Raw genomic sequence first — 26764 nt, forward strand, 5'->3', positions numbered from 1 at the left:
CCCCATGGAACAGGGAGCCCAACCTGGGATTCCCAGGACCCTGGGATCATGACCTGAGCTGAAGGCAGACACCCAACTGACTGAGCCACCCAGGGGCCCTTAAGCATCTTTTAAAAATGTACTTTTTTTTTATTAGTCATTTGCATTTTATTTTTTTATTTTATGATTTCATGACTCTTTGGGTACTCTTAACAGAGATTCTCTAAACCACTTAAATATTTTCTTTTTGAGTTTTTGGAAAACCCGTTGACCTGCTGGTAAAAGCATTAGCATGTGATCAGACCAAGATAGCATCTATTACTTGTAGGGAGATTTCAGCTCTGAAAGTTGTAACTGAGTTCTCTTTTCCATTAAATATAGAAAAGCCTACTTTTTCTCACTTGAGAGATTTTACAAAGCTTAAAGACTATAAGGAACAGTTATTACACATTCATGTATATAGGTGGATATGATGATAATGGGGTTGTTTTATTAGTTCTTCAAATAATTATTCAAATACCTACGATGGTCCAGGTACTGTGTTGCTACTGGCACCACATGTAGAGTAGCTATGTAAAAAGGGAATGCCTCTCTCAAGCTGACACTTGAGGAATGGGGAGTTGGCCACTTGAAGAGCACAGGAAAGAATGTTCTCACAGAGAATACCATGTCTAAAAAACCTAGAGGCAGAAAATCTTGCTGGGCTTTGCCAACTAAATGGAGATCATGTGGCCAGACCATTGTGGGAGAGACGGGTAGGCACTGCCACTGGGCATGGATCCGGTGTTGAGGCCTAGGCTTGTGCTGGAAGGCCATGGCAATTAAGAGTTTGGATTTTTCTTCAAACACATTGGGAAGCTATTAACATGAGTGCTATGACTAGATTTATGTTTTATTAAGATCAGAATAGAAATGGGCAGGAATAGACAGGGAAGAGGAGGTTTATTAGGGAGTTCAGGAAAGAAATGATAGCTTGCATGTTGGCAGGGGACCAAATCAAGATATAGTTTGGAAATCTATATTTTTATATAGGTATTTGCATATATATGTGCAAAATTATATATTTTGCAAAACTTTACATCCTATATTAGAGAAAGTAAGGAAAAGAAAATCTCAGGGCTGATTTCTGGAATTCTAACTTAAAGGAATGGCATTGCCATTTAGTGCAGTGAGGAAGGAGAGGGAAGAGAGGAACGGACTTGGGAGAGAAAAATCTAGAGGTACTTGTGAGCTGTCAGTGAGGAATGTCAAGTGGGCAGTTGGGTTTTAAACCTCAGAACAGAGGTTCAGACCAGAGGTATGAGTCTATAAGCACTTGGCTTCTGGAGGTATTTAAAGCCCTGGGAAAGCATAGCATTAGCTGGGAGAAAATACCAAGTGAGAAGAGGAGAGAGCCTGAACGGAGTTTTCCAGGAGATTCCCACTTGTCGAGGCTGGATAAGGAGTAGTCTATAAAAGAGAATGAGGAGGTATAGCCTGAGAGATAGGAGAAAAACTGGGCGGTGTGGTGTGTTATGAACCCCAAGGGAGGGAAACCTGCTGACAAGGAAATTCTCATCATCTGGGCCGGGGCTGCTAATAGGTGAAATGAGATGAGGACAGAAAAGTGTGTGTGGTCCGTGGCGCTGTTCACCTCAGTGGGGGTCAGACTGGAGTCCTTGCAGGGAGAGGGGAAGGGAGGAAGTAGAAGACAGTGAGGTCAACAAAAATTTTTTTATTATTTTTATTAACTTATAAAGTATTATTTGCCCCCATGGGTGCAGATCTTTGAATCGTCAGGCTTACACACTTCACAGCACTCACCACAGCACATACCCTCCCCAATGTCCATCACGCAGCCACCCTATCTCTCCCCCTCCCAGCAACCTTCAGTTTGTTTTGTGAGATTAACATCTCTTACGGTTTGTCTCTCTCTCTCTATCCCATCTTGTTTCATTTTTGCCGTCCCTACCCCACAAACTCCCCTCTCTGCCTCTCAGATTCCTCATATCAGGGAGATCATATGATAATTGTATTTCTCTGATTGCCTTATTTCACTTAGCATAATACCCTCTAGTTCCATCCACGTTGTTGCAAATGGCAAGATTTCATTTCTTTTGATGGCTGCATAGTATTCCATTGTACATATATACCTCATCTTTATCCATTCATCTGTTGATGGACATCTAGGTTCTTTCCATAGTTTGGCTATTGTGGACATTGCTGTTATAAACATTTGGGTGCACATGTCCCTTTCTCCAGCTTCTTTAAGTGTAGGGTTAGGTTGTGTACTTGAGACCTTTCTTGTTTCTTGAGAAAGTCTTGTATTGCTATATACATTCCACTCAGGACCACCTTTGCTGTGTTCCACAGATTTTGAACTGTTGTGTTTTCATTTTCATTTATTTCCATGAATTTTTTCAATTCTTCTTTAATTTCCTGGTTGACCCATTCATTCTTTAGTAGGATACTCTTTAGCCTCCATGTATTTGAGTTCTTTCCCACTTTCCTCTTGTGGTTGAGTTCTAGCTTCAGAGCATTGTGGTCTGAAAATATGCAGGGAATGATCCCAATTTTTTGGTACCAGTTGAGACCTGATTTGTGACCCAGGATGTGATCTATTCTGGAAAATGTTCCACGTGCCCTAGAGAAGAATGTATATTCTCTTGCTTTGCAGTGGAATGTTCTGAATATATCTGTGATGCCCATCTGGTCCAGTGTGTCATTTAAGCCTTTTATTTCCTTGCTGATCTTTTGCTTGGATGATCTGTCCATTTATAATGAGGGTGGTGTTAAAGTCCCCTACTATTATTGTATTATTGTCGATATGTTTCTTTGATTTTGTTATTAATTGGTTTATATAGTTGGCTGCTCCCATGTTAGGGGCATAGATATTTAAAATTGTTAGATCTTCTTGTTGGGCAGACCCTTTGAGTATGATATAGTGTCCTTCCTCATTTCTTATTGTTGTCTTTGGCTTAAAATCTAATTTATCTCATACAAGGATCGTCACCCCAGCTTTCTTTTGATGTCCATTAGCAAGGTAAATTGTTTTCCACCCCCTCACTTTAAATCTGGGGGTGTCTTTGGGTCTAAAATAAGTTTCTTATAGACAGTATATTGATGGCTTTTGATTTTTTATCCATTCTGATACCCTGTGTCTTTTGATTGGGGCATTTAGCCCATTTACATTCAGGGTAACTATTGAGAGAGATTAATTTAGTGCCATTGTATTGCCTGTAAGGGGACTGTTACTGTGTATTGTCTCTTTTCCTTTGCGGTCTACTACTTTTAGGCTTTCTCTTTAGGACCCCTTTCAGTATTTCTATAGGGCTAGTTTGGTGTTTGCAAATTCTTTTAATTTTTTGTTTGTCCTGGAAGCTTTTTAATCTCTCTTTTTAATTTTTTTTCTCTCTTATTTTCAGTGATAGCCTAGCTGGATATAGTATTCTTGGCTGCATATTTTTCTCAATAAGTGCTCTGACTATATCATGCCAGTTCTTTCTGGCCTGCATGGTCTCTGTGGATAAGTCTGCTGCCAATCTAATATTTCTACCATTGTATGTTATAGACTTCTTGTCCTGAGCTGCTTTCAGGATTTTCTCTTTGTCACTAAGAATTGTAAGTTTTACTATTAGATGATGGGGTGTGGACCTATTTTTATTGATTTTGAGGGGGGTTATCTCGGCCTCCTAGATTTTGATGCTTGTTCCCTTTACCGTACTAAATTTCTACTATAACTTGCTCCAGTATACTCCAATATTATTATTATTCTGGAATCCCAATTATTCTAATACTGTTTCATCTTACGGTATTGCTTCTCCCTCAAATTCTCCCCTTGTGGTCCAGTAGTAGTTTGTCTCTCTTTTGCTCAGCTTCTTTATTCTCCATCATTTGCTCTTCTATATTTCAACAAATTTTTTTGAGAAGCTGTAAGTGGAAAGCAGAGAAATATGGTCTAGCTGATGGAGAATGTGAGATGGACGGAAGGCTATTTGTTTTAAGGAGATGGGAACCCTTAGAGCATGACTATATTTTGGTAGAATTTTATTCTGGAGAATATGTATTAGATTGGCCCTGAGAAAGCATAGTGAGGTTCAAGGAAGACAAATGAATTTCTGGAACAGTCCAGAGCAGTTGAGCTGTGCTCCGTGAGTTCATCCAGGGGCCCAGGTTGGAAGGGGTGGCCGTGGCATCCTTCTGAATTTGAGGCCTCCATGACTGAATCTGTGGTGAGCAGGTAGATCAGTTTTTTCCGAGCCAATGAGGAAAGGAAACCTTGGGCATGTGCCCTTGCCTTTATGAAGATGACCTAAACACTGCAAACATATTCTCTCTTTTCTCATTGGTCCAGACCTCATCACCTGACCTCAACTTGCTATGGTCTCAAGCTGGGTGAAGGAATGCCAGCTTAAACAATGTTTAATTACAATAAGGAAGATGGAGAAAATGTATTGTCCTTGGGGTGAGGAGAGGGGTTGGATTAAAATATATTTACTTCTGATTTGGAGCACCTGGGTGGCTCAGTTGCTTAAGTGACTGCCTTTGGCTCAGGTCATGATTTCAAGGTCCTGGGACCAAGTCCTGCATCAGGCTCCCTGTTCAGTGGGGAACCTGCTTCTCCCTCTTCTACTCTCCCTGCTTATGCTGTCTCTGTTAAATAAGTAAAATCTTAAAAAAAAAAAAAAAAAACCTTAAAAACATATTTATTTCTGTTTCTAAGCCATAGGCAGTGCTTGACTTACATTTGGCACTTAATTGAGAGTTTAGCAAATTGAATTGACTATTAAAATTTACCCTTTCCCTTCTAAAAGGTTGAATTTGATTGTAGGCTCTGGATTACACCATAATACCACCTTTCCTTCTCTCTGTTTTTTCTGTGGACTTAATGCTTTCTAGTAAAAGCATACAAAAGGGAATATAATATTTACTTTGAAGATTTGCTTAAAAATCTAAAACATAAAAGGAAAAAAGAAAATGTGTTCATTTTATTTGGATCACTATCTTGTTTAGTGTTTGGTCTTGATATTTACATAGGCTTTGGGCAACTGAGCACATGCCAAGTTGCTATGTCTTTTAGTCAACAGAAAGGATGACTGGTGATTGTAAATAGGATTGTAGGTTGGAAACATGGATGTAGCATTTAGCTTATGACATAGATTGGTATTTGTATGCTCCCTCTTCTTGAAGTTATTAAACATTCTCCAGCCCGTGTTGCGAAAACAGAACTAAATGGTGATTTTGCTATGGAGTAGTATTTTGCATAATTCCGTATTATACTAACGGGTGTATCATTTGCTTAGAGTGTTACACTAGCCCTTTTTTCCTGATATTTTTACCATAAAATTAGGAAGGGAAATCATATGACAGTCTGGGATATTTGTTTTTGAAATAGCTGTCATCTACCTAAGATAAGAAATGACTTAAAATGACATGGTAGCCACCGGCACGGCTCCTGTCTTGCTGTTTTTGGCAAAAAACTGCTATAAGCATAGTGGCATGCCCATTAAGAGGGGGAGGAAGGAGCCCCCAGGAAGTAAGTTCTTTGGTTATGGTTAGGTTCCATTCCCTCATTTGACACATGTGGAAACTAAGGCACAAAATACTGAAGTGTCTTGACTAGCAAACTATTACAAGATGGTGGTTCTATTTTAGAAGGTGTTTTCTGGTGTAAGAAAAGATTATTATATAATATATTAAGCTATGTCATGTGAATCCCTCATTAGCTGAGACAAACTCCTCTTTGAACTGTCAGGGGGAACAGGAGGAAGTCCGGAAGAAGCTGCAACTTTTCACTGGTGACGGAGGGAGAGGTGAGGCTCCCAGCCTCCCTGCAGCCCTGCCTAGGGCTTGTCCAGTGTGGGACCCATTCCACGTCACCAGCAAAGCCTTTGCTTTGACTTTGCCTTTGTCACTGTTCACTCAAAAAGGGCGGGCAGGATTCTGAGAAAGCAGAGGAAGGGCGCTTGCTCATGCAAGGATGGTGGGTTTCAGGGGTTCCAGAGGCAGAGCAGGGGCTCTGGGTAGAGATAGGAAGGGAGAGGGAAAGAGAAAATGGTTTCTGTTATTAGATTATCCTTCCCAGATGGAGATCCAGCTGATGCAGAAGATTCATTGCTCTGAAATTAAATGTGTCTAAGATATATAGTCATCTACATATTTGACTGGCCATCTGTGGCAAAAATCTAATAGGAGTAAAACCTGGGATTCTTAAAAATAAGTGTTGACTTCTAGTTAAATGTTGATTTTTTGAACTATCTTTGCGGTAAATGGACATTGTCTGTTAGGGTTGTGCAGTATGAAGGATCCTGTTGGATTGCCTGTATGTTTCCCTTTTTTGACTGTGGTCCTGTGTAGCCCTTCCCCGTAGCATCCTGGTTTTGTGCCTAGTTTTTGTGAAGGTAATTACACCAACTGATGGGACCTTGACATTTTTTGTTTGCAGAACAATCAACCATGACGACCGAATCTGGCTCAGACTCGGAATCCAAGCCGGAGCAGGAGGCCGAGCCCCAGGAGGCGGTGGGGGCGCAGGGGCACACAGGGGCGCCGCAGGGGCCGGGGCCCGAACCCAGCGGCGAGGAGCAGCACCAGGCCCTAGAGCAGTTCCAGGCCGCAGCACACAGCACCCCCGTGAGGAAGGAGGTGAGCCCCAGGACCCAGGCTGCCAACCTGGTCCCTCGCACCTGCTGGCATCACCCAGAAAACCACTTCAGGAATGTTTACTGACCTTTGCTAGGGTCTGGGCTGACCTTGGTCTCCTAGCACTAGGGGGAACTATGAGGGGTCATCTGTTTTCCCCTTCTGGCCCCAGACAGATGGGAATTTATGCTGTTTTAAGACTTTCAGTGAATGACATTCCACAACCTTGCTTGGTAACGCCTTCATTTGATTAAAGCACTTAAACCCACACTGAAATCTCGGTGGCAGGTTATTGGTTTTATCTGGGAAGGTTAGACACCACGCCAATGGCTTTAAATAGCCTCCTAATTTTTATTCAGGCTGGAGTTTGAGTTCTTTTAATTCTTCCCAGGGGTCACTCTGATCCTGATGTTGCCAGCTACTTCGAGTGAATGTTCAGGTGGGTCTCCTTTCCCTCCCTCAGGTGCGTGTGTGTTCAACTCTATAATTGAGTCATAGTTCAGTTGTCACAGGTAATGTGACTATTTCTTTTAGAAGCTTTCATACCAAATAGTGTGGCCTATACTTGGGCTTTGAATGAATCCATATTTAAAGTATTTTGGCTTGAAACTTCAAACCTGAAATGAACATGTGTCAGGGTATCCACTCATGCTATGGTAAGCAAATCTGGGAGTCCCTGCAAATGATTGCCCTTTTTCTAAGTTGGAAGTATATGTGTCAAGCTAGAAATTATAGAAGACCTTGAGAGAAGAGACACGAAATCAGCGTGTTAGTGAAATTCTTTGGAAGGCACAACACAGTATTATAACATCAAACTACGTTTACAACCTGATTATTTCTTTTCTCCCCGGTATTTATGTTCTGCTTTGAAGCAGTATTCAAAATAACATTTATTTTCATGTTCTGTAGATAGATGCTGTGTCTGATCTAAAATGTTTCACGATGGGGAGCTGGAGGTCATCCTTCCAACTTATTAAACAAAATCTAAGGAGCCATTGTTGTCATCACGGTTTTCCTTTACCTTTTCTTTCTTTCTTTATTTCTTTCATTCATTCATTCATTCATTCATTCATTTATTTATTTTTTGAGATATGGGGATGGTGGTGTTTTGATTGTTTTTAAATCTTCAGAAACTTACAATTACTAGGCTGGGTATTTTTTTCCTCCCCGTTCTTTCCTCTTAACTCTGTAATGAAATAATGTGAGAGTGGGAGATAATTGTTCAGAAGAAAGAATTTCTGGACCAAGACGTGATGTGATACATGTATTTTATTTTCTGTATTTATTTTCAGATGTCTGAAACAAAATGAGAGAGATGATACTAAAGCACTCTGAGGGGAAGGTAGCTGGCTGAGGAGTCAGGAGGACCAGTGACTCCTGCCTCTTCCCCGGGTATTTTAGTTACCTCAGAGATCTCAGAGAACACAATCAGCCTCTGAGCCTCCGCTTCCTCATTCACAAGATGAAGGGATCAGAAAAGACCGTTTTCTCAGGTTTTTCTGCTCTGGGCTTCTTTGATTCATACTAGGATCCCAGTTATGCTGGAGGTGAAGTACGTTTTGGTAGTCCGTGACGATGAAAGCATGGGCTTGGCCAGATTTGAATTCCAGGCTATCGTTTTACGGGGAATTGTGGAGACTGTGCCCTTGCCCTTTTCTCTCCCATGTGTAAATGAGGGTGAGGAGACCTGGATGTCTGCCTCCCAGAGCTGTCATGAGGATTCCATGAAACAGAGGAGTTGCCGAAAGCATTGATACTGATATTTTTTAATTGTAATGAATTATATGTGACCGTAGTGGATGTTTCATTTGAGGTCCTTGGTCTCCTCAAGCTGTTGAAAATAGATGCGTGAGAGGCGCAGTGATGGGGTTTGTGCTTTAAGCGTTTTTGGAAACAACACCTCCCTTTGAGTGCTGGTGGTTTCAGGGGTGCCTGGAGTTGACCTAAAATGAGCCCAGAAAGCTTTGTCTCATACAGATTTTATTAGAGGAAAAATGAAATTTCATCTTCCCCAATACAGAGTAAAAGTTGATTCCGGGTAGTGAGGTTTAAATAAAAACATAGCTTCTGTTGACTTTGCCTGGGATGAGATGAAAATGTGAATTAAAAGTGCAGAAATCTTGGCACGCCTGGGTGGCACAGTTGATAAAATATCTGACTCTTGGTTTCAGCTCAGGTCGTGCTCTTAAGGTCCTGAGATCGAGCCCCCCCTCCCCAAGTCTTGGAGCTTAAGATTCTCTTTCTCCTTCTCCTTCTGCCCTTCCCAACTCATTCTCTCTCTCTAATATAAATAAACCTTTAAAAAAGTGCTAAAGTCTTATGTAAGTTAGAAGCACTTAGCAAATATATGATATAAAATTCCAAGGTTTTGTGGTACCTGGGTAGTTCAGGTAATCAGCCGACTCTAGATTTCGGCTCAGGTCATGGATTGTGAGATTGAGCTCTGTGTCTAGTTCTGTCCTCGTCAGGGAATCTGTTTGAGATTCTCTTTCTCCTTCTGCCCCTCCCCCCAAGCTTGTTCTTCCTTGCTCTAAGTAAAATAAAGAAATCTTAAGGAAAAAAAAAAATTCCAAGGTTACCAAACTTCTTCAACTAGCTTAAGGCCAAAATTGTTTGACTTTTTTGCAGCACTATTTTAATACTTGGATATGAAAGACTAATAGTCACCCCCTCCCCCCCAAAAAAGTTGGACCAAGTTGGTAGAGCAGGTTTTCTTTTATTTACTTGTTTTAGCTACCTCTAGCCTTCTCAACGATTCTGGCCTTTGAAGTTGTTTTTTCAGTTCTTTTCATGGTCTCTTCACTCAGCAAATTGGTCTTTTTATTCTAAAGAACTTCACACAACTTTGCTCTGAATTCCTCTATGAAGTAGTGGAGGAAGGGACTGTTTTTATAATCCAAAGGGAAAAACCAGATAGAAAATGCCTTTATGAGCACAGAAATCCATACCTAAAATCCAAAATAAATATATACCAGAAGATAATTTTGTGATTAGAGCATCATAAAATTGTAGTCACTAATAAGAAAAAAAAGTTGAAGTGAGAAACCTAAGTAAATGTTTATTGTCAAAATCATGTACTTTTTAGCTACTAGGAGGATAGTATGTTTATGAGAGAAGAAAATTCAAGCTCACTCAAGGGGCATAAATTGAATTTCACAACATGTCTTTCTTTGGTCTGTCAGTGTTCATTTGCAGACTAGTGAAAATGATAGTCTGGCCCATGAGTTGAATTTGCACATTAATACCAATGGTGTTTATTTAATAGAAGAAAGTATTGTATGGTGACAGATGCTAGCTACACTTGTGGTGAGCACAACATAATGCATAGGGTGTTTAATCACTATTTTGGACAAGTGACACTATGTGTAATGTTGTGTCAATTGTACTTAATGTAATACGTGTATGTAAACAGACATAGATTAAAGAAGGAGGTGACACTGTCTCGGCACAGAGAGATTTCCAGGCGTATTTATTGATTCAAGGGAGAATTTAACTATTCCTTAGGACATCGTCTGCCAATTCTTAGTCTAGCCTGGGCTCCGTTGCTGTGCTTTGAAAGCAGATTAAAGCTTTTGGACAGATTTGATCTGCTCTTACACTGGTTCATTACAGTGACAGGGGAAATGGACAAAGGAGGATTACTTTGTAATGAATTTCAGTGCTGCTGGCTTCATTGAATTGATTTAGAGCAGAATCAGATATTTTAATAGTTGTAACATTACTGAGAAGATTAATACTTGTAGCTCTCCAGGCCTTAAAGTTGATCAGATATCTTCTATGTATATGGAGTGATGTGGGTCATAGAATATAGAAGGATCCAGTGAATGAAGGAAATAGAGTGCAGTGGATAAAATCTAAATGATTTAAAGACGGTGCTGGCTAATAGTGCCTTTTCAAAAAGTCAAGAGTCCATTTGTATCCCCCTTTGCTTAGTGAAGTGTTGATGGCACTTGCTAACTCCGTGTTTCTAAATTAAACCCTCAAGTCAAACTGAAATGAAGCCCCACTGGTAGATTTAAATGGCAAAAGTTATGTAGGTGAAAGCATTAGCATGATAAATATCTGTGTATACGTAAATGTCCATTCACAGTCTCCTGATCTAGACCTCTCCTCCTTAGGAAAGTCTATGTCTACAGGGTTCTGCTCTTGCCTGAGCAATGCAGTGTTTATTTCCTGTCTTGCAGTGATCTCTGTTCGTTGTTTGCTCTTCACAGGTCACTGACAAGGAACGGGAATTCGCTGCCGGGGCTGCGAAACAGCTAGAGTATCAGCAACTGGAAGACGATAAACTTTCTCAAAAGTCATCTAGCAGTAAGCTATCTCGATCTCCATTAAAGATTGTCAAAAAGCCTAAAAGCATGCAGTGCAAAGTGATACTTCTAGATGGGTCAGAATACACCTGTGACGTGGAGGTAAGTGCATATTTAAATTTTGGGGGGGGCGGGGGGGTCCAAATATTGAGAACTGGAGAGTGTTGGTATAAGACATAGAAGATGCATTCTTGTTTTCAGAACCCTGGAAAGTTATTCAGTCCGTTTTTCAATACAAAATTCTTCCCAGAGTCTCTAATAGGAAATCAAATTACTGAAAGAACTTATAACGTCTACGAAATGGTACAATCAAAAGAAAAATCTTAATTAAAAAAAAATTTCCAACACTTTCCATGGTAGGATAAATAAATGGGGGCCTTCAAAAATCAAGTTTTTCTTTAATATCTTATGAGCTATCATTTCAATGAATTTACTTTTTCTACTTGAGTAGTTTTACTTCTTCTATTCAGATAATTTCATTTTTCTACTTTAAGTTATTTAATAGTATCTTTTGTACTTGCATCATTGCAACTTTTAATTGGTAAGAACTTGTAAATTTCTGTACATAGCCTTGGTAGATTGGTAGGATCATTTGAACCGTGACTGTCCTCCTCTTAGAGTCATTTTTTAAATGTACATCGCGTACAGTCTGAGTGTAAAAGGGTCTACTATCCTTTGTTCTTTTGCAAAGAACGCGAAAATCCCTCTCGGAAGAGCAGTTGAATGAGTTTCATCAGAGATGGTTAGCACAGCCAGGTTAACAGAGGAGAGCGACACAAACCCGTCCGTAGCAGGGGAGATGGGTGGCTTCTCCCTGTGTCACGGAGAACACATAAAGGACCTGAACTGAAACCACAGGAGCGGGTCTGGGTGTGAGCGAGCCATAGCACCTTCTCCCTGTGGCTGGAAGGGGACAGTTTGCTCTTTCGGCAAGGTGATTTAGTTTCAGGTTGAACGTTTCCTTTTTCTTTTTATCATGTTCAGTTAGCCACTGTCTGGTGTGTTTTTATCCCAAGAGCTTATGCCTCCCACGTCAGCTGCCTGCCCTTGGCCATGCAGACGTCACGCCGCCCTTCCCCCCAGCTCCTCCCATCACGTGTCTACGCGGGGCACCTCTTCTGCTCTGTGTGCCCGAGGCTCTCCCGGGCGCCACAGGCAGTGTACATGTGTCATCGTGCCTTTCTAGTCCTCCGAAGACCCCACCAGCCCCAAGCCCACCCGATTTCCCTTGCTTCTCTCTCCTTTCTGCTTTCTCTGCACTCCCTCCTCATTCCTGTTCTGTTTCGTGTAAAGCCTTCCTGCACCCAGTCATTTTCTTGGATCATAAGATTCAAATCCATTTCATGTTGATCTTGCCATTGATGGTAGGATGGGATTGGTTTACTAATTTGCAGGAACATAGAGGAAAAAAATTTTTGAAAAGAAATTCTTAGATCAAAAGTTACTGTATCGTATATTAAAGTTACTGTATCATATAATTAATTAATTGTTGTCTCCCTGTCACCTGACAAATACTGATGGGCTGTGGCATGGAGGGCAAAGCATGTTCCGAAGGTCCTGTCTAAGGCGTGCCATGCACAGATCCATCTTTGACTTTTTTTTTTTTTTTTTTTTGGCTTTGGCTTCGGCGGATTTTTGACCTCAGAGTGTCCGGTTACTGATTGAGAGCTTTATTCTTGAAATTGGGAGATCCAGGAATGTACTCCCACCTGGGTTTTACTCTGAAGCTTAAAGGACTTTTGTAGCCATGAGAGAGATTGTACTTTGCCAGGGTGGATCCACTTTCGGGAAAAATTGATCTAAGTGAAGCTTTTTTTTAAATTTTGAGACAAGTCATTCTGTCGATTGTATTATTAATGGAATAAACAGGTTGACCTGGCCATTGTCTAGTCATGGCTACCAGAACTTTCTAAAGGAGAATCTAAACGTTTATAGTGTTTTGTGTGGGGGAATAGATGCCTCAGGGCTGAGTGATATACATGAAGTATTGATCGCGTGGCTAAACTTAATTTACAGCCCAAGCTTCTAATGTATTAGGGACATAATCTGTGTTGTTGAGTTCAGAATTTTTATGTTGTAGTTAATTTTGGATTTAATTCAGTGTTCCTTTTAATGTCACTGTGAACATTTTGAGTGACATGGCAAGGCTGGTCAGTTATTTTCTTTTATAATTTTTTTTATAAAGTTGAGATTTTTTTTTTTTTTAAGATTTTATTTATTTGAGAGAGAGAAAGTGAGCACAAGTGTGTGTGTGGAGTGGGAGGGCAAAGGGAGAGGGAGAAGCAGGTTTCCTGCTGAGCAGGGAGCCCAAAACAGGGCTTGGTCCCTGGACCCTAGGATCATGACCTGAGCCGAAGGTGGACACTTAACTGACTGATCCACCAGGTGGCCCTGAAGTTGATAGATTCTTAAGAATTAACAGGGGCGCTTGGGTGGCTCAGTGGACTAAGCCTCTGCCTTTGGCTCTGGTCAGGATCTCAGTGTCCTGGGATCGAGTCCCACATTGGGCTCTCTGCTCAGTGGGGAGCCTGCTTCCCCCTCTCTGTCTCTGTCTGCCTCTCTGCCTACTTGTGATCTCTCTGTCCAATAAATAAAGAAATCTTAAAAAAAAAAAAAAAAAGAATTAAGAGTAATTCTCTTTTCTCTGGGACACAAAATCCTTGGCCAGCAGAATATTTTCAGTTTTACAACAGACATTGGTAGTAGAGGAAAACTTGGTCACTACTGACTGACATACTTGTGGAGAAAACAGAGAAATTTGGGCACGGTAAAGTGAAATGGATTTCTTTGTTACTGACTCGTTGAAAAACAGATTGTGAATCAGCGATGTTCTCGAGGCGGCAACAAGATATAGCTGAAAACACATATTCAAAGTGACTCTTGATTTTAGATGGAAACTGGGGAACATAAAACCTTGGCTGGCAGGGTGCTTGGGGTATAGTAGGTAAATGGTGTTGAAAAACATTGCCCTGGGGAAGGTGTCCTTCAGTTTTGCTCTCCAGTACACAGAGTTTTCATCAACCTCTTGGATGAAGGCACACGCCTAACAAATAGCTGAACGATATTTTTAAGTGACTACCAGCCCACGTGCCAGAATCCGGGCTTCTCATGAAGTGGACAGTGTGTGACACGGAAGCAAGGTAGCGAGATAACGTTTAGTGGGAATGGAGGCCAGACTTCACTCTATAAGGATCACATGCAAAATAGAAACACGTTGGGGGAAAGGGTGGTCAGACTGAATAACAGTTTGGGTGAAACTAATCTTTGGGTTTAGGTCGATTACAGACTCAGCGTTAAGCAGCGGTGTGGTGTATATGTCAGAAACTTCCGTGTGGTCACCGTGGCTTGTGTGGAAGTGCAGCGTGTGGTTTCCCCAAATGGGGGCAGCGCCCAGCACCCACCCCAGCCGGTGTCCCCGGCCTGAGAGATCCCATCCGCTGTATCTTGCTCTTTAATTCATACAGGGTAGCACTCTTCAGAGCCCCCAGACACAAGTGTGAAAATAGATTCATCTACTTGTAACCCATGTGATTTCAAGGAATGTTAGCTTTCTGAAGCTGTTTACTCAGAAAAAATGGGAGTGAAAATACTTGCCTCAAAAAGCAATTTTTGAGAAGATTAAAGCAGATTCTTAATTTGACTACTTTCTACAACATAGCATATTCTTAATAAGTGGTAGCTTTTTAATAATGGGAATAACAGTGAACTCTGACTTGAGCTTTCTCAGCAGAGAGTTGTAGGATGGTGAGGGATCTGGAAACCTCTTGTGAAGAATGATTAGAGGTAGAATGTGTTGAATAAAGAAAACATTTTCACATGTCCCCTTCCAGATTTGGAGGGGACAGGATGGCTAATTCTAGTTATTTGGAAAAGTTGGCATGGAGTGTCTGTCATAACATACATAGTTTGCGTAAGGTATAGGGAGTAAAACTAAGGTAGAAGTTATGGGAGGTCCAAGTTTTAAGTAAACAGAAAACAAATGTTTCGTATTTTTGTATTATTGATGTCAGCCTTGTGAAAAGTGTTCTGCAGGAGGATTCCAGGAGAAACTGTAGGTGCATTTACGGAAGCCATCAGTCCCTTGGATGAGGTCTCAGACTAGACAACTTCCAACGCCCCTTCCTAGTCTAAGATTCATGGAGAGAAAAGACTCAAAAATCTGAACTGAAAAAGCAGAAGTGCCTCCCTGATTCCTGTGCCCAACATGTACAGTGGTAGGTGAATGAAAAACAGAATGCAGGAGCCAGTAACATGTATTTTTTGCATTTAATAAGACATCCAAAAAAAAGGTAATCTCTCTGCTTAAGTGTTTTCCCCCGTGGTCTATTTAATGCCTTCACAGCTTCACCATCAAAATCAACAAGGCTCACCTCTGCCATGCCTTCATCATGAGAATATATAGTCACATGTAAAGGACCCCCTGTGAAGAGAGAGAGAGAGAGACAGACACACACACACACACACCCCTACCTTGGACTAGCTCAGCCCACTTTTCTTTTCTTCTGAAACCACAAGGTAGCATTTCCCCTAGCCCCATGGTGTTGCAGTGGGACAGAGTCAGTCCCACTTCCAGAACCTGGACAAGTGAGTTACAGGATTGGTTGGTTGCTCTCTGAGCACACTGACTGAATGCTTAAGTCTTTGATTCCTGCCTCCTCATGTTTAGATAGAAGCCTTTTCCAATCCGGCTGCATTTTTCATACTTCCCTCCAGCAGTAGGCTTGGATCATTGTGACATTCAGTGTTTTTCCATGTAATTTGCCTCAATAATTTTTTCCAACTCTTAAATATTGATCATCTAAAGTATAAGAAAATTTTATTATGAGTAAAACAGAAGAAAAGATCTTCTTACAATAGAAGACCATCTTTTAAGCGTCTTGATCATAGATGTTTGGCCAATGTTTATATGCCACCCTATTTTCTTGTATGCCCAGCAGAATTACTGACACTGCCATTCCCTTATTTCTCTTGGACCATTAGAGAACACCAGTAACTCCATGTAGCCAGTTTCCTATCACAGTTGCTGTTTATGTCTCAGACATGAATTATAAAAGAAAAAAATAGAGAAAAATATCCCAGTCCCATGCATTGAAGGAAATCACGCGCACCACTTCTTAGTCACATTGCTTCTGTGTTCTTCAGACTCATTTCAGTCTGACTGATTAGCACACAATGTATTTCCTAATGACCATCCAATTACAAATGTTTTCTCTTGTTTGGGCACCATTCTTATCTAGCCTGATTTGGTTTTAGGAAAATAAGGCAGACATGATCTGAAATTTGAGTCCACATTTCATAATGCAACTTTGTTCTGCTTGTGTAAAATGTGTAATCCGTCTTATGGCATAGTTGGGTTTGTTTTTCCAAACAGCCTGTTTGGGGGCAGGAGTCTAGTGCATCACTAGAAAAGCTATGGCAGGTTTACCTTGCAGGTGTGACTTTCGAGGAACTTGCTGTGTTTCTCCATGCATGCATTTGAAAGTCCACCTCGCTCCATTTAGCCCCTAAATATTGCTGATCCAGTGGTGAGAGGGACTTAGTGTTTATGGGCCCAGTTAAATTCACACAGAACTGATACCTCCGGGCAACATGCCAATGAATCGGCTGCACTGGAGAGAGGTTTCTATCCAGATTGGGGCAAATCAAATGGAGCTACTTTGTTGCAACACTGAAGCCATAAAAGCCGGCGCCCAGGTTTGGCCATGTCGAGGCGTCCCCTGGTTGAATGAGCTCCATGACTATCATTCGATACCATAGAGATGCTTCTAAGGAACCAGAGAGGGTAAGAAAATTTATGGCACCATGTCCTAAATATGCCTTTTTTTTTTTTTTAAACCTTCTAACTATTCGTCAGGAAGGGACTGTTTAAAAAAATTCCAAATGCTCTGTCTTGTCCATGATTCCATTAACTGTCCAATTCATTTTTCTATTTCATATTTCTACTTACTGGGATTTGGCTGGAGAAACAAACATGGTGTCTGAATTTTCTAATTTGTGTAGGTTATGTGATTAAAATACCTGATAGTTGCTTTGGAAGTCCTTGACTGGATAGCAAATAGAATTGCCATAATCCAACGAAGTTGATTAGAGCACCTGTTCCTTTTCATGGATTGTAAGAAATAATAATGAATTGGAAAAAGCTAGAAAATGAGGATTTTTTCCAAACCAGTGCAAGTATCGTTCACTCCACACTGCCTTAAACCACAGAGTTTTTGAGTCTGTGTAATTGTGTAAATTCCGCTTTAACCTCTCAGTAGGTCTCTCTGCTCAACTGAACGCCTTACCACCTCATACCATCTGTTGTGTGCTGTCACTGATGGCCTTCAGTCCAGCAGCACCAGCTCTCCTATTTGAAGGCCGATGCCCCTGGGGACTCCTAACGATGGAAGGACTTTAATTAACTCGGTTTCCTTGTGTGATGACTCGAGTGCAGTTATAGGAGCACAAGGACTGTCAACACACACCTTCTCATTTACCTGGCAGAACCAGTGCTAAATGGTTCCATGGTGTTCAGATTTGTCCTCATTAAGGCTTGGGTAAGAAAAACAAACACTTTTTACCAAAATTGGTAAAACTTTTCTCCTGGTTTTCATTTTTTAAAAGTAATAAATTCTCGGGGGCGCCTGGATGGCTCAATCGTTAAACATCTGCTTTCGGCTCAGGTCATGGTCCTGGGATCGAGCCCTGCATCGGGCTCCCTGCTCTGCAGCGAGCCGCCTTCTCCCCCTCCCATTCCCCCTGTGTGTGTTCATTCTCTCACTGTGTCTCTATCAAAAATAATTAAAATCTTTAAAAAAATAAGTAAATAAAATTGATAAATTCTCATAGTCATCCTGAGTGTAGACAGGATCTGTCAAACCCTCTAAACCATAGCAAGGTTAAAATGAGGAGTATGAGTGGGAAGAAATCTAAGTGGTCAAACCCTCCAGTAAGTCACTGGTCCTGGGTGGGGGTTCGGAAGCTGAGTGAATTTGGGAACCTAAGCGTCTTTGTGCATTGAGGGATGGATGGATGCTGTATCACAGATAAAAATCACTGAGGAATTCTTTTGGCTTTTACTGCCCATTGTCATGTGGCATTAAGGCATGACAGGAGATGGTTTTGCACGTCCATAGTCTAACGTTGTGTGGCTGAAGTGCTAGCTTCGCTTTTTGACATTACTGCTCCTCTCTTCACGTTCCCAGTGTTTTCCGACCCCCTCGTGTTGCTGATTTGATGAAATGGGCTTGGCTCCTCTGCGTGCGGGCAGGTGGAAGTCACCAGCAAAACAAGCCGTTCACCTGCCTTGGTGAGCAGTCTTGTGTGTCTCGTAGCCGCTTACCACACAGTGGTTGATTTCGACAAAGATGTCTCTTCCCTGTTTGTATAGTGAAGGAAACAGTCTTTCAGGTTGGAAAATAATCTTGGTTTCTACTTCTCAACAGCCCATGATTAGAATTTCAGATTATAGTTCATGTTTTTGTATCTGGTTTGCTTGCTTTAAATGTCACCTCCTTCAGAGTCTTCCCGCAGCTTTATCTCTGAGAGTTGTCACATGTGCTCTGTACAGAATCTTTTTAAATTCCTTTCCTCTGTTCGTTGCCTCACGGCCACAGACCCTTATGCAATGATGGGTCAACCACTTACACCTTTCTCTGAGCTCAGGAGAAGGTTTGGTCTCTCAGAAAGAGACTTCTGCTTCTCCAGAAATAATTCCCCGTAGCACACTAGGTTTAGGCTTAATTTGATGTGTAGGGCAAGACCATGTAAAAGAAAGAATATTTGTTACTTCAAGTGGCATTCTTGGGTGTGACAGACCGACAGCCATCCCACATAGCATCCATTCTGCTTCTGCATGCTGAGTGTGGCTCATGCCCCCTGTAACTCTGTCCTGGCCCTGAAGGCCAAGAAAGTGCTTCCCTACGTTAGACCAAGACATGGCTCATTTCTCTCAGGAAGAGTCTCCCAACATGGCGGACCGTCAGTCCCTCGTGTGGTGACCACAACCTCGCATTCACACAGGTTGAACTGGCCTAGCTGTTCCGAGGGTCTTCCTAGCCATGGACCTATATTACAATCTCAACACATTGCTTAGACACCGCATTAAAATCCTTGTATTTTCCAGAATACATTGATCAGTATGTACAGAGTAGGTAGGCACTGAAGTATTTTTTTAAACAGGAAAGTGAATCCTTTGAGTTTTAATTATTATTTGCCTTAATGCAAATGCTTTTTTCTGTTTGTTTATAACCATTTCACCATACTATGTACAGAACCTCTCAGGAAGCTCTATTAATTTTGCAGAGGTTTCCATATGAAGAATTTCTTGAGGGCTATTATGTTCCAGACACTGGAAACCAAATGATTCAGACTTGAAGCTTAACAGGGGATTGTCTTACTCATAGTGTCACACAATCTTAAATCTGAAAGGGACTTTGGAAATAACTTTGTCTTCTACCTCATTTCACTGATGAGGAAATAGGCCCAGAGCAGTTCTTGGTGTGCCCAAGGACCCACAGCCTGGACCAGGTAGAGAAGGCCAAGAACCCAGATCTCCTGCCCTCTGCTCCAGAGGTCTCTTTACTGGGGTTTCAAAAACATTCCAAGTCTATAGCTGCAGAAGGAACAAACCAAAACATAGCATTTATCCCCAGCTTGGGCTTTTGAAATAGTGGGATGGAAAAAGATCTACTTTTCAAATTATTTAATGATATATCAGATTCTTAAATATCTCTCTGCAATTCTGTAAGCTTCTGACCTCAAAATCGATTTTTATTAATTTTGTAGGTAATGTATGTGGTTTTGGTGTAAGTAAGGAAATAAGACCACCAAAGTGTCTCCTCTGTTCACTTTGTTGTCTCCTTTCTTTCTCTCTCTCCTTCCCTTCCCTCTGGTGGAGGCTGGAAGGCTTTGAAACCTCCTTGAAGCACATCTGTAATAGACACTCTTAATAAGTGTCTCCTTTTAATAAACTGGCAGCTTGGCTTTAGGCCTGGAGTGGATTAATTAATTAGGCCTCCCTTGGAACAAAAGGGCTCTGAGGTTATGAGCAGATCCTGTCCGAGAGAGACTGGTCAAGTCTATGGAAAGAATGTCATTCTTTCAAAACTTCTTAAACCTCATTTCTGGAAATGATCGCCAAGCCTTTGCTTCTGGTTATACTGTCATGAGATAAGATACTGTGTGAAGAGTAGGACTTAGAAACAACATTGTTTCATTTTGAAGAAAGAGGAAAAGAGTTGGAGATATAGTACAGAGCTCCTCAAATTGGTATATGGAACAAAGTTCAGGCTTGGCTCAGCTCTTTGCCTTAATATAGAATAATTTGGGGCAAGTTCTACAGTTACCACAGCCCAGCTCAAAGTGAAAAGGCCAGTTGAAACTGAGGACCCTAGCCGTCCCTTCTGAAAAGAAGCAGTTTTCATTCTACTGGGATTTTTGTTTCACTTTTCCTGATCAATTGCCAGTTCATTTTATAATTACAGCATTTCCCCCATGAAAGACAGGTTATAATTTTCAAGATTATAGCTCATCTCCCCTTAGTTAGCATTTAAATTGATGCCTTTCTTTTCATGGAAATAGTCTTGGCCCTAAAGGAAGTTTAGGAGGGAGACTACTGGTATCAGCCACAAGATTAGAAAATCTTTTCACAGATGAGTAATAACCTGGGACCATTTCTACGTGGTGTGGTAGTCTTTTGAATTTGATACCACTTTCTTGGATTACCTTCACTTTCAGAGGCAGGTGTCTTTTGACTTGTCTCCTAGGTCAGAGGCCCAAGAACAGCACCTGGGTCCTCTTTTTGAATCCAGAGTTGAAGTCTAGTAGAATCCTAGGTTCTGAGCAGGAGGAGAACATGAACTTGAGTTCAGTGCCTCAGAATGTGAGTGTGTGCACATGCATGTGTGCCCGTCCACATTTCCAACAAAATACAGAAGTAGGTTCAGGAAAGACCAGTGTACAGTATGAGAATGAAGGTCCTATTGTAGGCACAGGGTAAAATATTTACAACAAGCTAGTTTTCACATGACTCCTGGTGTCTACACACTGGCTGATCCAGTCAGAAAATGGAGCACATGGAGCTCTCCTTGGTTTCAGGGTTTGGCTGGTACATGTGTGTTACAGCCCAGTGTCGTATAAAGGGAAGTCAGTATGGTGACATGTTACTTTGGAGAATATTTTCAACTCAAAAGGGAAGGGAAAATCTCACAGTAGTATTTCATCTCAGTCATATTTGCTGTTTGGATATGGCAATTAAATAATTCAGTAGAAGATGGGAAAAATAACGAGATAGAGAGGAGACAAAGCGCTGCTAAGATGTTTCATAGTGATATTGAATACATGCCTTATTTTTTTTTGTTGTTAGTGACGTACTCTGTGGCCAATCTTTATTGCAGCCACAATTAATAAAATACAGCAGCCAATCTGGGCACTTATTTCAAGGCTAATAGTGCATTTAGCTTTGAATGTAAGCCCCCTTTGGGGCTACCAATACGCAAAAAACAAATTGTCATTCTTGCCAAGGTTTTATATTTTTCTCACATTTATTCATTCTCTCAAGTTTTCCGTATCAGACAGACATGCTCAGAGTGTCTAGGACAAGTCACACCAAAAAATAGCCCTTTAAAAATTCATGTGAATGGAAGAATTAGGTTCAGCTTTGACAAATTTCAGCTTGCTTAAATAGCCAGAGACTTTTGCTGAGGAAGCTACCGTGTCCATGTTTATGCTGTGCTTCTCAAAACTCGAGGGTTCATTAAAGATAGAATGGTAGAAATGTTGAACTGTAATTTTTCTTTGAATCCGTTCACTGAGTAGTGGAACCAACAGATCAGTGAAAAGGATCACTTTCATGCAGTTTTTTTTTTTTAATTTAAAGATTTTATGTATGTATTTGAGAGAGAGAAAGAGAGCATGAGAGGGGGAAGGTGGTCAGAGGGAGAAGCAGACCCCCTGCTGAGCAGGGAGTCCGATGTGGGATTTGATCCTGGGCATGACCTGAACTGAAGGCAGTGGCTCAACCAACTGAGCCACCCTGGCTCCCCATGCAGGCTTTTAGAAGTTTGTTGGTGAAACGCATAATGTGTAGATGGCCTATGTATTGAACATATGAGTATCTAGGGAAGTATCAGATCACTTACTCTGTATCAAATCAATTACTATGGAAGTAATCACATCAGACTGCAGAATTGTGGTACCATAGACTACATTTTCACAATTGACTCTCCAAAGAATGGAATATGGAGCCTAAGAGTAGCAAACTTGGGGAAGCACCATATCACAGCAGCTAGCAATAGACTGTGCCATCTTGGCTTTGCCATTTGTTTGTAAGTCACTCATCCCCTGAAGTCCTCCATTTTCTGCAAACCAGAACTCTCAGGGTGGTCAAGAGTGATAACAAATGAATGTGGACTGCTCATAGGTTTCACAAACCCTCTTGGGACTATAGTAGCCAGCAGTTTCAGAAGCTTCCCTAGCTTTATGGAACTTCCACCCACCCCCCAGTCATAAAGTATATCCTTCTAGGCCTTGTTTATAAGAATATAAACAAAAATATTCTGTAGAGTAGTAGTTACTTTAATATAAAAATGGGATCCTAGCTTCCATACTGTTTAGAGATTTGCTTTTGTCCTTCAGGTGAATGGATGATAAACACACTGTGTTGTAATCCAGACAATGGAATATTACTCAGTGCTATGGAAACAAGCTATCATGCCAGGAAAAGATATGGAGGAACCTTAAATGCATTTTGCTAAAGGAAAGGAGCCACTCAAAAGATGATGAGATTCTGGAAAAGGCAAAATTATAAGAAAGTAAAAGATTAGTGTTTGCCCGAGGATGGGGTGGGGTGCTGGGCACATAGAGGGATGAACTGGCAGAGCATAGAGGACAGAGTATTTCTCGTGATACGTCACCATACATTTGTCCAGACCCACAGGAGGTACAACACCAAGAGTGAACCCCAGTGTAAGGTGTAGACGGGGTGATGATAATGAATCAGTGCAGGCTCATCAACTGAAAGAAACAAGCCACTCATAGGGGGGATCTTACTAGTGGGGGAGGCTGTGCCTGTGTAGGGCAGGGAGTATGTGGGAAATCATTGTACCTACCTCTCAATTTTGTTGTGAATCTAAAACCACTCTAAAAAAAAGTCAGTCTTAAAGAACAACAAGAACAACTAAACCAGTGTCCTAGAAGCTTGTGAGGCTTGAGAAATGACCTGGAAAACAGGAAATTTGCTTTTTCTTCCACTGCCTGACTTGAACCTGCTGAGAACAGACAGAAGACACAGCTAAGGTGCTATTCCTGTGGTGTCAGAAATCAGTAGGTGTTTAACAAGCCTGAATATGTTCTGAAAATAATTATACACACTCCATTTCGGGCTTTTCATGATAGTCTCTTATCCTGAACTGACTCACGTTTTATGGCGAGCAAGTAGAGTAGTGTTCCTTGGCTTTGGTAATGACCTCCCTCAAATCAGGCAGGAAAGTCTATTATGGAAGGGGCCTGACAACATCACCCTTTTCTTCCTTCATCTCTAGTCCCTGTGCAAGTTGGCGCAGAGCATTCTTTCTAGTTCAAAGAAACGTCGTCTCACTGTATTTTCTGATTTCTTACCTAGTGACACTGAGCGATGTATTTCAAGAGGCTTTTTCACTGTTCAATTTTATTTTAAGTGTCTTTAAAAATTCAGGTCATCATGGCACTGTGTGGCTCAGTCGGTTAAGCGTCTACCTTTGGTCAGGTCATGATGTCAAGGTCCTGGGATTGAGCCCCACGTCAGGCTCCCTGCGCAGCAGAGAGTCTGCTTCTCCCTCTCCCTCTGCCTGCCATTCTACTTGAGCTCTTTATCTGACTGTCAAATAAATAAAGTCTTTGGGGGGAAAAATTCAGGTACTCCTTTCTTTGCCCTTCTGGAGCAAGTATAAGATATGAGAGGGTTTTTTGTTTGTTTATTTGCTTCTTATTTTGTATTAGGAATTCTGTGCTATGCTGAGTCTTAATTAAATAGTTAAGGATGCCATAGAAGAAGCCAGGAAGAAGGAAAGAGATGGGAGCTTACCCAGCTCACTTCCTTTTCATGTTGGGACAGATCCTTTATTACATGGAGAACTTCTCTCTTGCTTGAAGAAATTGGGAGTGGCTGTTTGAGGTATTCTCCTGGGCTCTTCTTTCTCTTTCAGGATCTAGGTTTTGAAACAGGGCTAATGATAAAAAGCAAACCTACAAACCTTGAGCTAGTTTTAAATGCCTCCTTAGAAGTTAAATCGTTCTTAGTGCTGGTTCATATTAAAAATGGTAAGCATGTGTGTCATGAGTTGGCAGGTAGATACTAATTATTAGAGAACGTTGGTGGACCGTCCCTTCAGTGGTATTGTAAGGCAGCTGAAAGACCACCAGCATTCATGGGTTTTATCTTATTTAATTTTGAATTTCCAGAGTAATTCTAACTATGCTCAGGATAGTTACATAATTCTGGTTAGAACCGGAGCAGGTAAGGAAATGAGAAGAACGAGCATTGACTGTAGTTGGAACATCAAGGGCACAGGAGACAGATGAGCTGGAAAGGAAGGTCAAAGACTCATGAGGTTGGATGGGTTCGATGTGCTACCCGGGTTGGGTATTGTTTAGATGTTTTGATTTTCTCTTGCTGAGTCACAAATTACTATAAACTTAACAATTTACAACAACACACATTTATCACCCTGCATTTTTTGGCTGGTTCTCCACTCTAGGTCTCATAAAGCAGAAACCACGTTATTCACTGATAACATCTACATCTGGAGGCTGAGCAAAGATATAGACACCTTCATGCTCCTTCAAGCTCTCGGCAAAATTCTTTTTCTCCTGGTTGTAGGCCTGGGGTCCCCCCTGTCTCACTGGCTGTCAGCTGGGGACCACTCTTGGCTGCAGAGTCTGCTCTAGTGTCCTTGCAGTGAGGCCTCCTTGTCTCAGCAACAGAGAACCCCCATATCTTCACATCTGTCTGCCTCCCCTTTCTGTTACCAGCCTGAGAAAACTCTGCCTTTAGGGGCTCACACAGTTTGGTCAGGCCCACCCAGATCATGTCCCTATCTGAAGGTCAGCTGTGTCACATAGCATAACCTAATCACGGGAACGAGATCTACTCTATTCACAGTCCCAGGGATGGTGTAATGTGTATACACCTGAGAGACAGGGAATCTTGGGCCATTTTAGAATTCTGCCTCTCACAAGAGGTGATAGGGTTTCTGGGGCTTTCAATAGGGGAGCTATTTGGCCATTTCTGTTTTTAAAAGCTACTTCTGTGAAATAGTAATTGAAGAGGAAGAGACTTGAAACATGGGCACTGGTTGGCTTTTGCAGCAAACCCGGCAAGAGATGCTAAGGTAGTGGCAGTGGGTTACAGGGGAGGGGATGGATTTTAAAAAACTATCCTGAAAATGAGCAGAGTTGGTTAATTGGTGTGGGTTGGGGATATGCATAGTGGTAAGAGACTATAACTTATAATGACTTCCAAATTTCTGGATTGAGTGACTATATAGGCAGACGTGGAATCCTGGAAGAAAAGTGTATAGGGAAAGATAATGAATTTAATTCAGAACTATTGTATTTAAAGTGCCTGGAATGAAAGTAGCAGTCTGCTATTGCAATTGGACATGTCATTCAGCGTTTGGAAGAGAAGGCAGACGAGTAGGCTTTGTGAGAGCCATTGCCTTTTATACTAATTCAGATACGGGAATGAATGAGATTGTGTGGATAGTCAGTGAAAGAGTAAGAGGAGCATCAATAGCAGAGTCCTGGGGAAGACTGGGGAACATTTAAAGTTGGGAATGGGGAGAGCAGTCTGTTTAGGAAAGCATGTCTTTTTTTTTTTTTTTAAGATTTTTTTATTGATTTTACAGACAGAGATCATAAGTAGGCAGAGAGGCAGGCAGAAAGAGAGAGAGGAGGTGGGGAAACAGGCTCCCTGCTGAGCAGAAAGCCTGATGTGGGGCTTGATCCCAGGACCCTGAGATCATGATCTGAGCTGAAGGCAGAGGCTTTAACCCACTGAGCCACCCACACACCCCATAGGAAAGCATTTCTGATATTATTTTCTAAATGCCACTAAGTCATCGGTTGCCATATTGAATATAGAAAACGGGAAGCTGGAGACCATCTAAGGTACCACCCCTTAAGAGAAAATTCAGATTGTCATTCGTTGTGATTGATTCTTATGCCTCCCTGCCGTTTGTTGTCAATTTCTCTTTCAGTTCTTTACTTTGGCTTTTGGCTGCCTTTTATACTGTAGACCTTCCGTTAACACAAAGTGCTAAGAACCCTAACTCCACATTTCTTCTAAGGAATGACTGAGCCCTGACTTCTGTGAACAACTTAATAGCTATTAGGAGACATTTTCCCCTGGTGTACTGAATAGTTGTGGTTTTTGAGGGACTATAATTATACTATAAACTGTGAAGCAGTGGTGTCATTCAGAAAGCTCTCTTAAAATTTGTGTCTCTCAAACCCTTATGCAGAGCCTCCAAAAGTTTTCTAGTTTGGGACTATGGGGATGCCCTGCTCCGACCCGACCCCGGGTCCAGGGAAGAAGGGCATCTAGTGCTGAACTTGGGGTTCACTTCTCTCTCTTTACAGCAGAGAAGCAAAGGATGCTTTTCTGAAGCTTTTTATTTGTTTTTCTAGAAGAGGTCATGGATTCCAAGTTGTGGGAGCTTTTTGTTGGAACACATAACATTTCCATCAAAAGAGTTTGCTTCCTATAGCTTGTTGGTATGATTTCCCTTATGCAATGACTATTATGAGTATTTTATTTCTAGATAAATGAAATGTAGGTCTTTCTCTTGCTTCTCCTGCCAAGGCTGCTCTGTTTTGTTAGTGTTGCCTGGTGACTG

The 26764-nt window shown here is 41.4% G+C and overlaps 1 protein-coding gene across 26 annotated transcripts in view; it reads left to right on the forward strand.

Moving 5' to 3' along the window:
- Nucleotides 1-26764, forward strand: part of EPB41L3 (erythrocyte membrane protein band 4.1 like 3) — a 231978-nt gene that overhangs the window by 136136 nt on the left and 69078 nt on the right. For 25 of the 26 annotated variants that reach the window (XM_059409235.1, XM_059409240.1, XM_059409237.1 and 22 more), the window contains exons 2-3: nucleotides 6404-6603; nucleotides 10815-11012. In XM_059409235.1, coding sequence (XP_059265218.1) covers nucleotides 6415-6603; nucleotides 10815-11012 — 387 coding nt within the window. In that variant the 5' untranslated portion in view covers nucleotides 6404-6414. The remainder of the gene's footprint in view (nucleotides 1-6403; nucleotides 6604-10814; nucleotides 11013-26764) is intronic. The other variant, XM_059409241.1, reaches the window with a different exon arrangement.

Source organism: Mustela nigripes, chromosome 8 (assembly GCF_022355385.1).
Source record: "Mustela nigripes isolate SB6536 chromosome 8, MUSNIG.SB6536, whole genome shotgun sequence".
NCBI classification, from domain to species: domain Eukaryota; kingdom Metazoa; phylum Chordata; class Mammalia; order Carnivora; family Mustelidae; genus Mustela; species Mustela nigripes.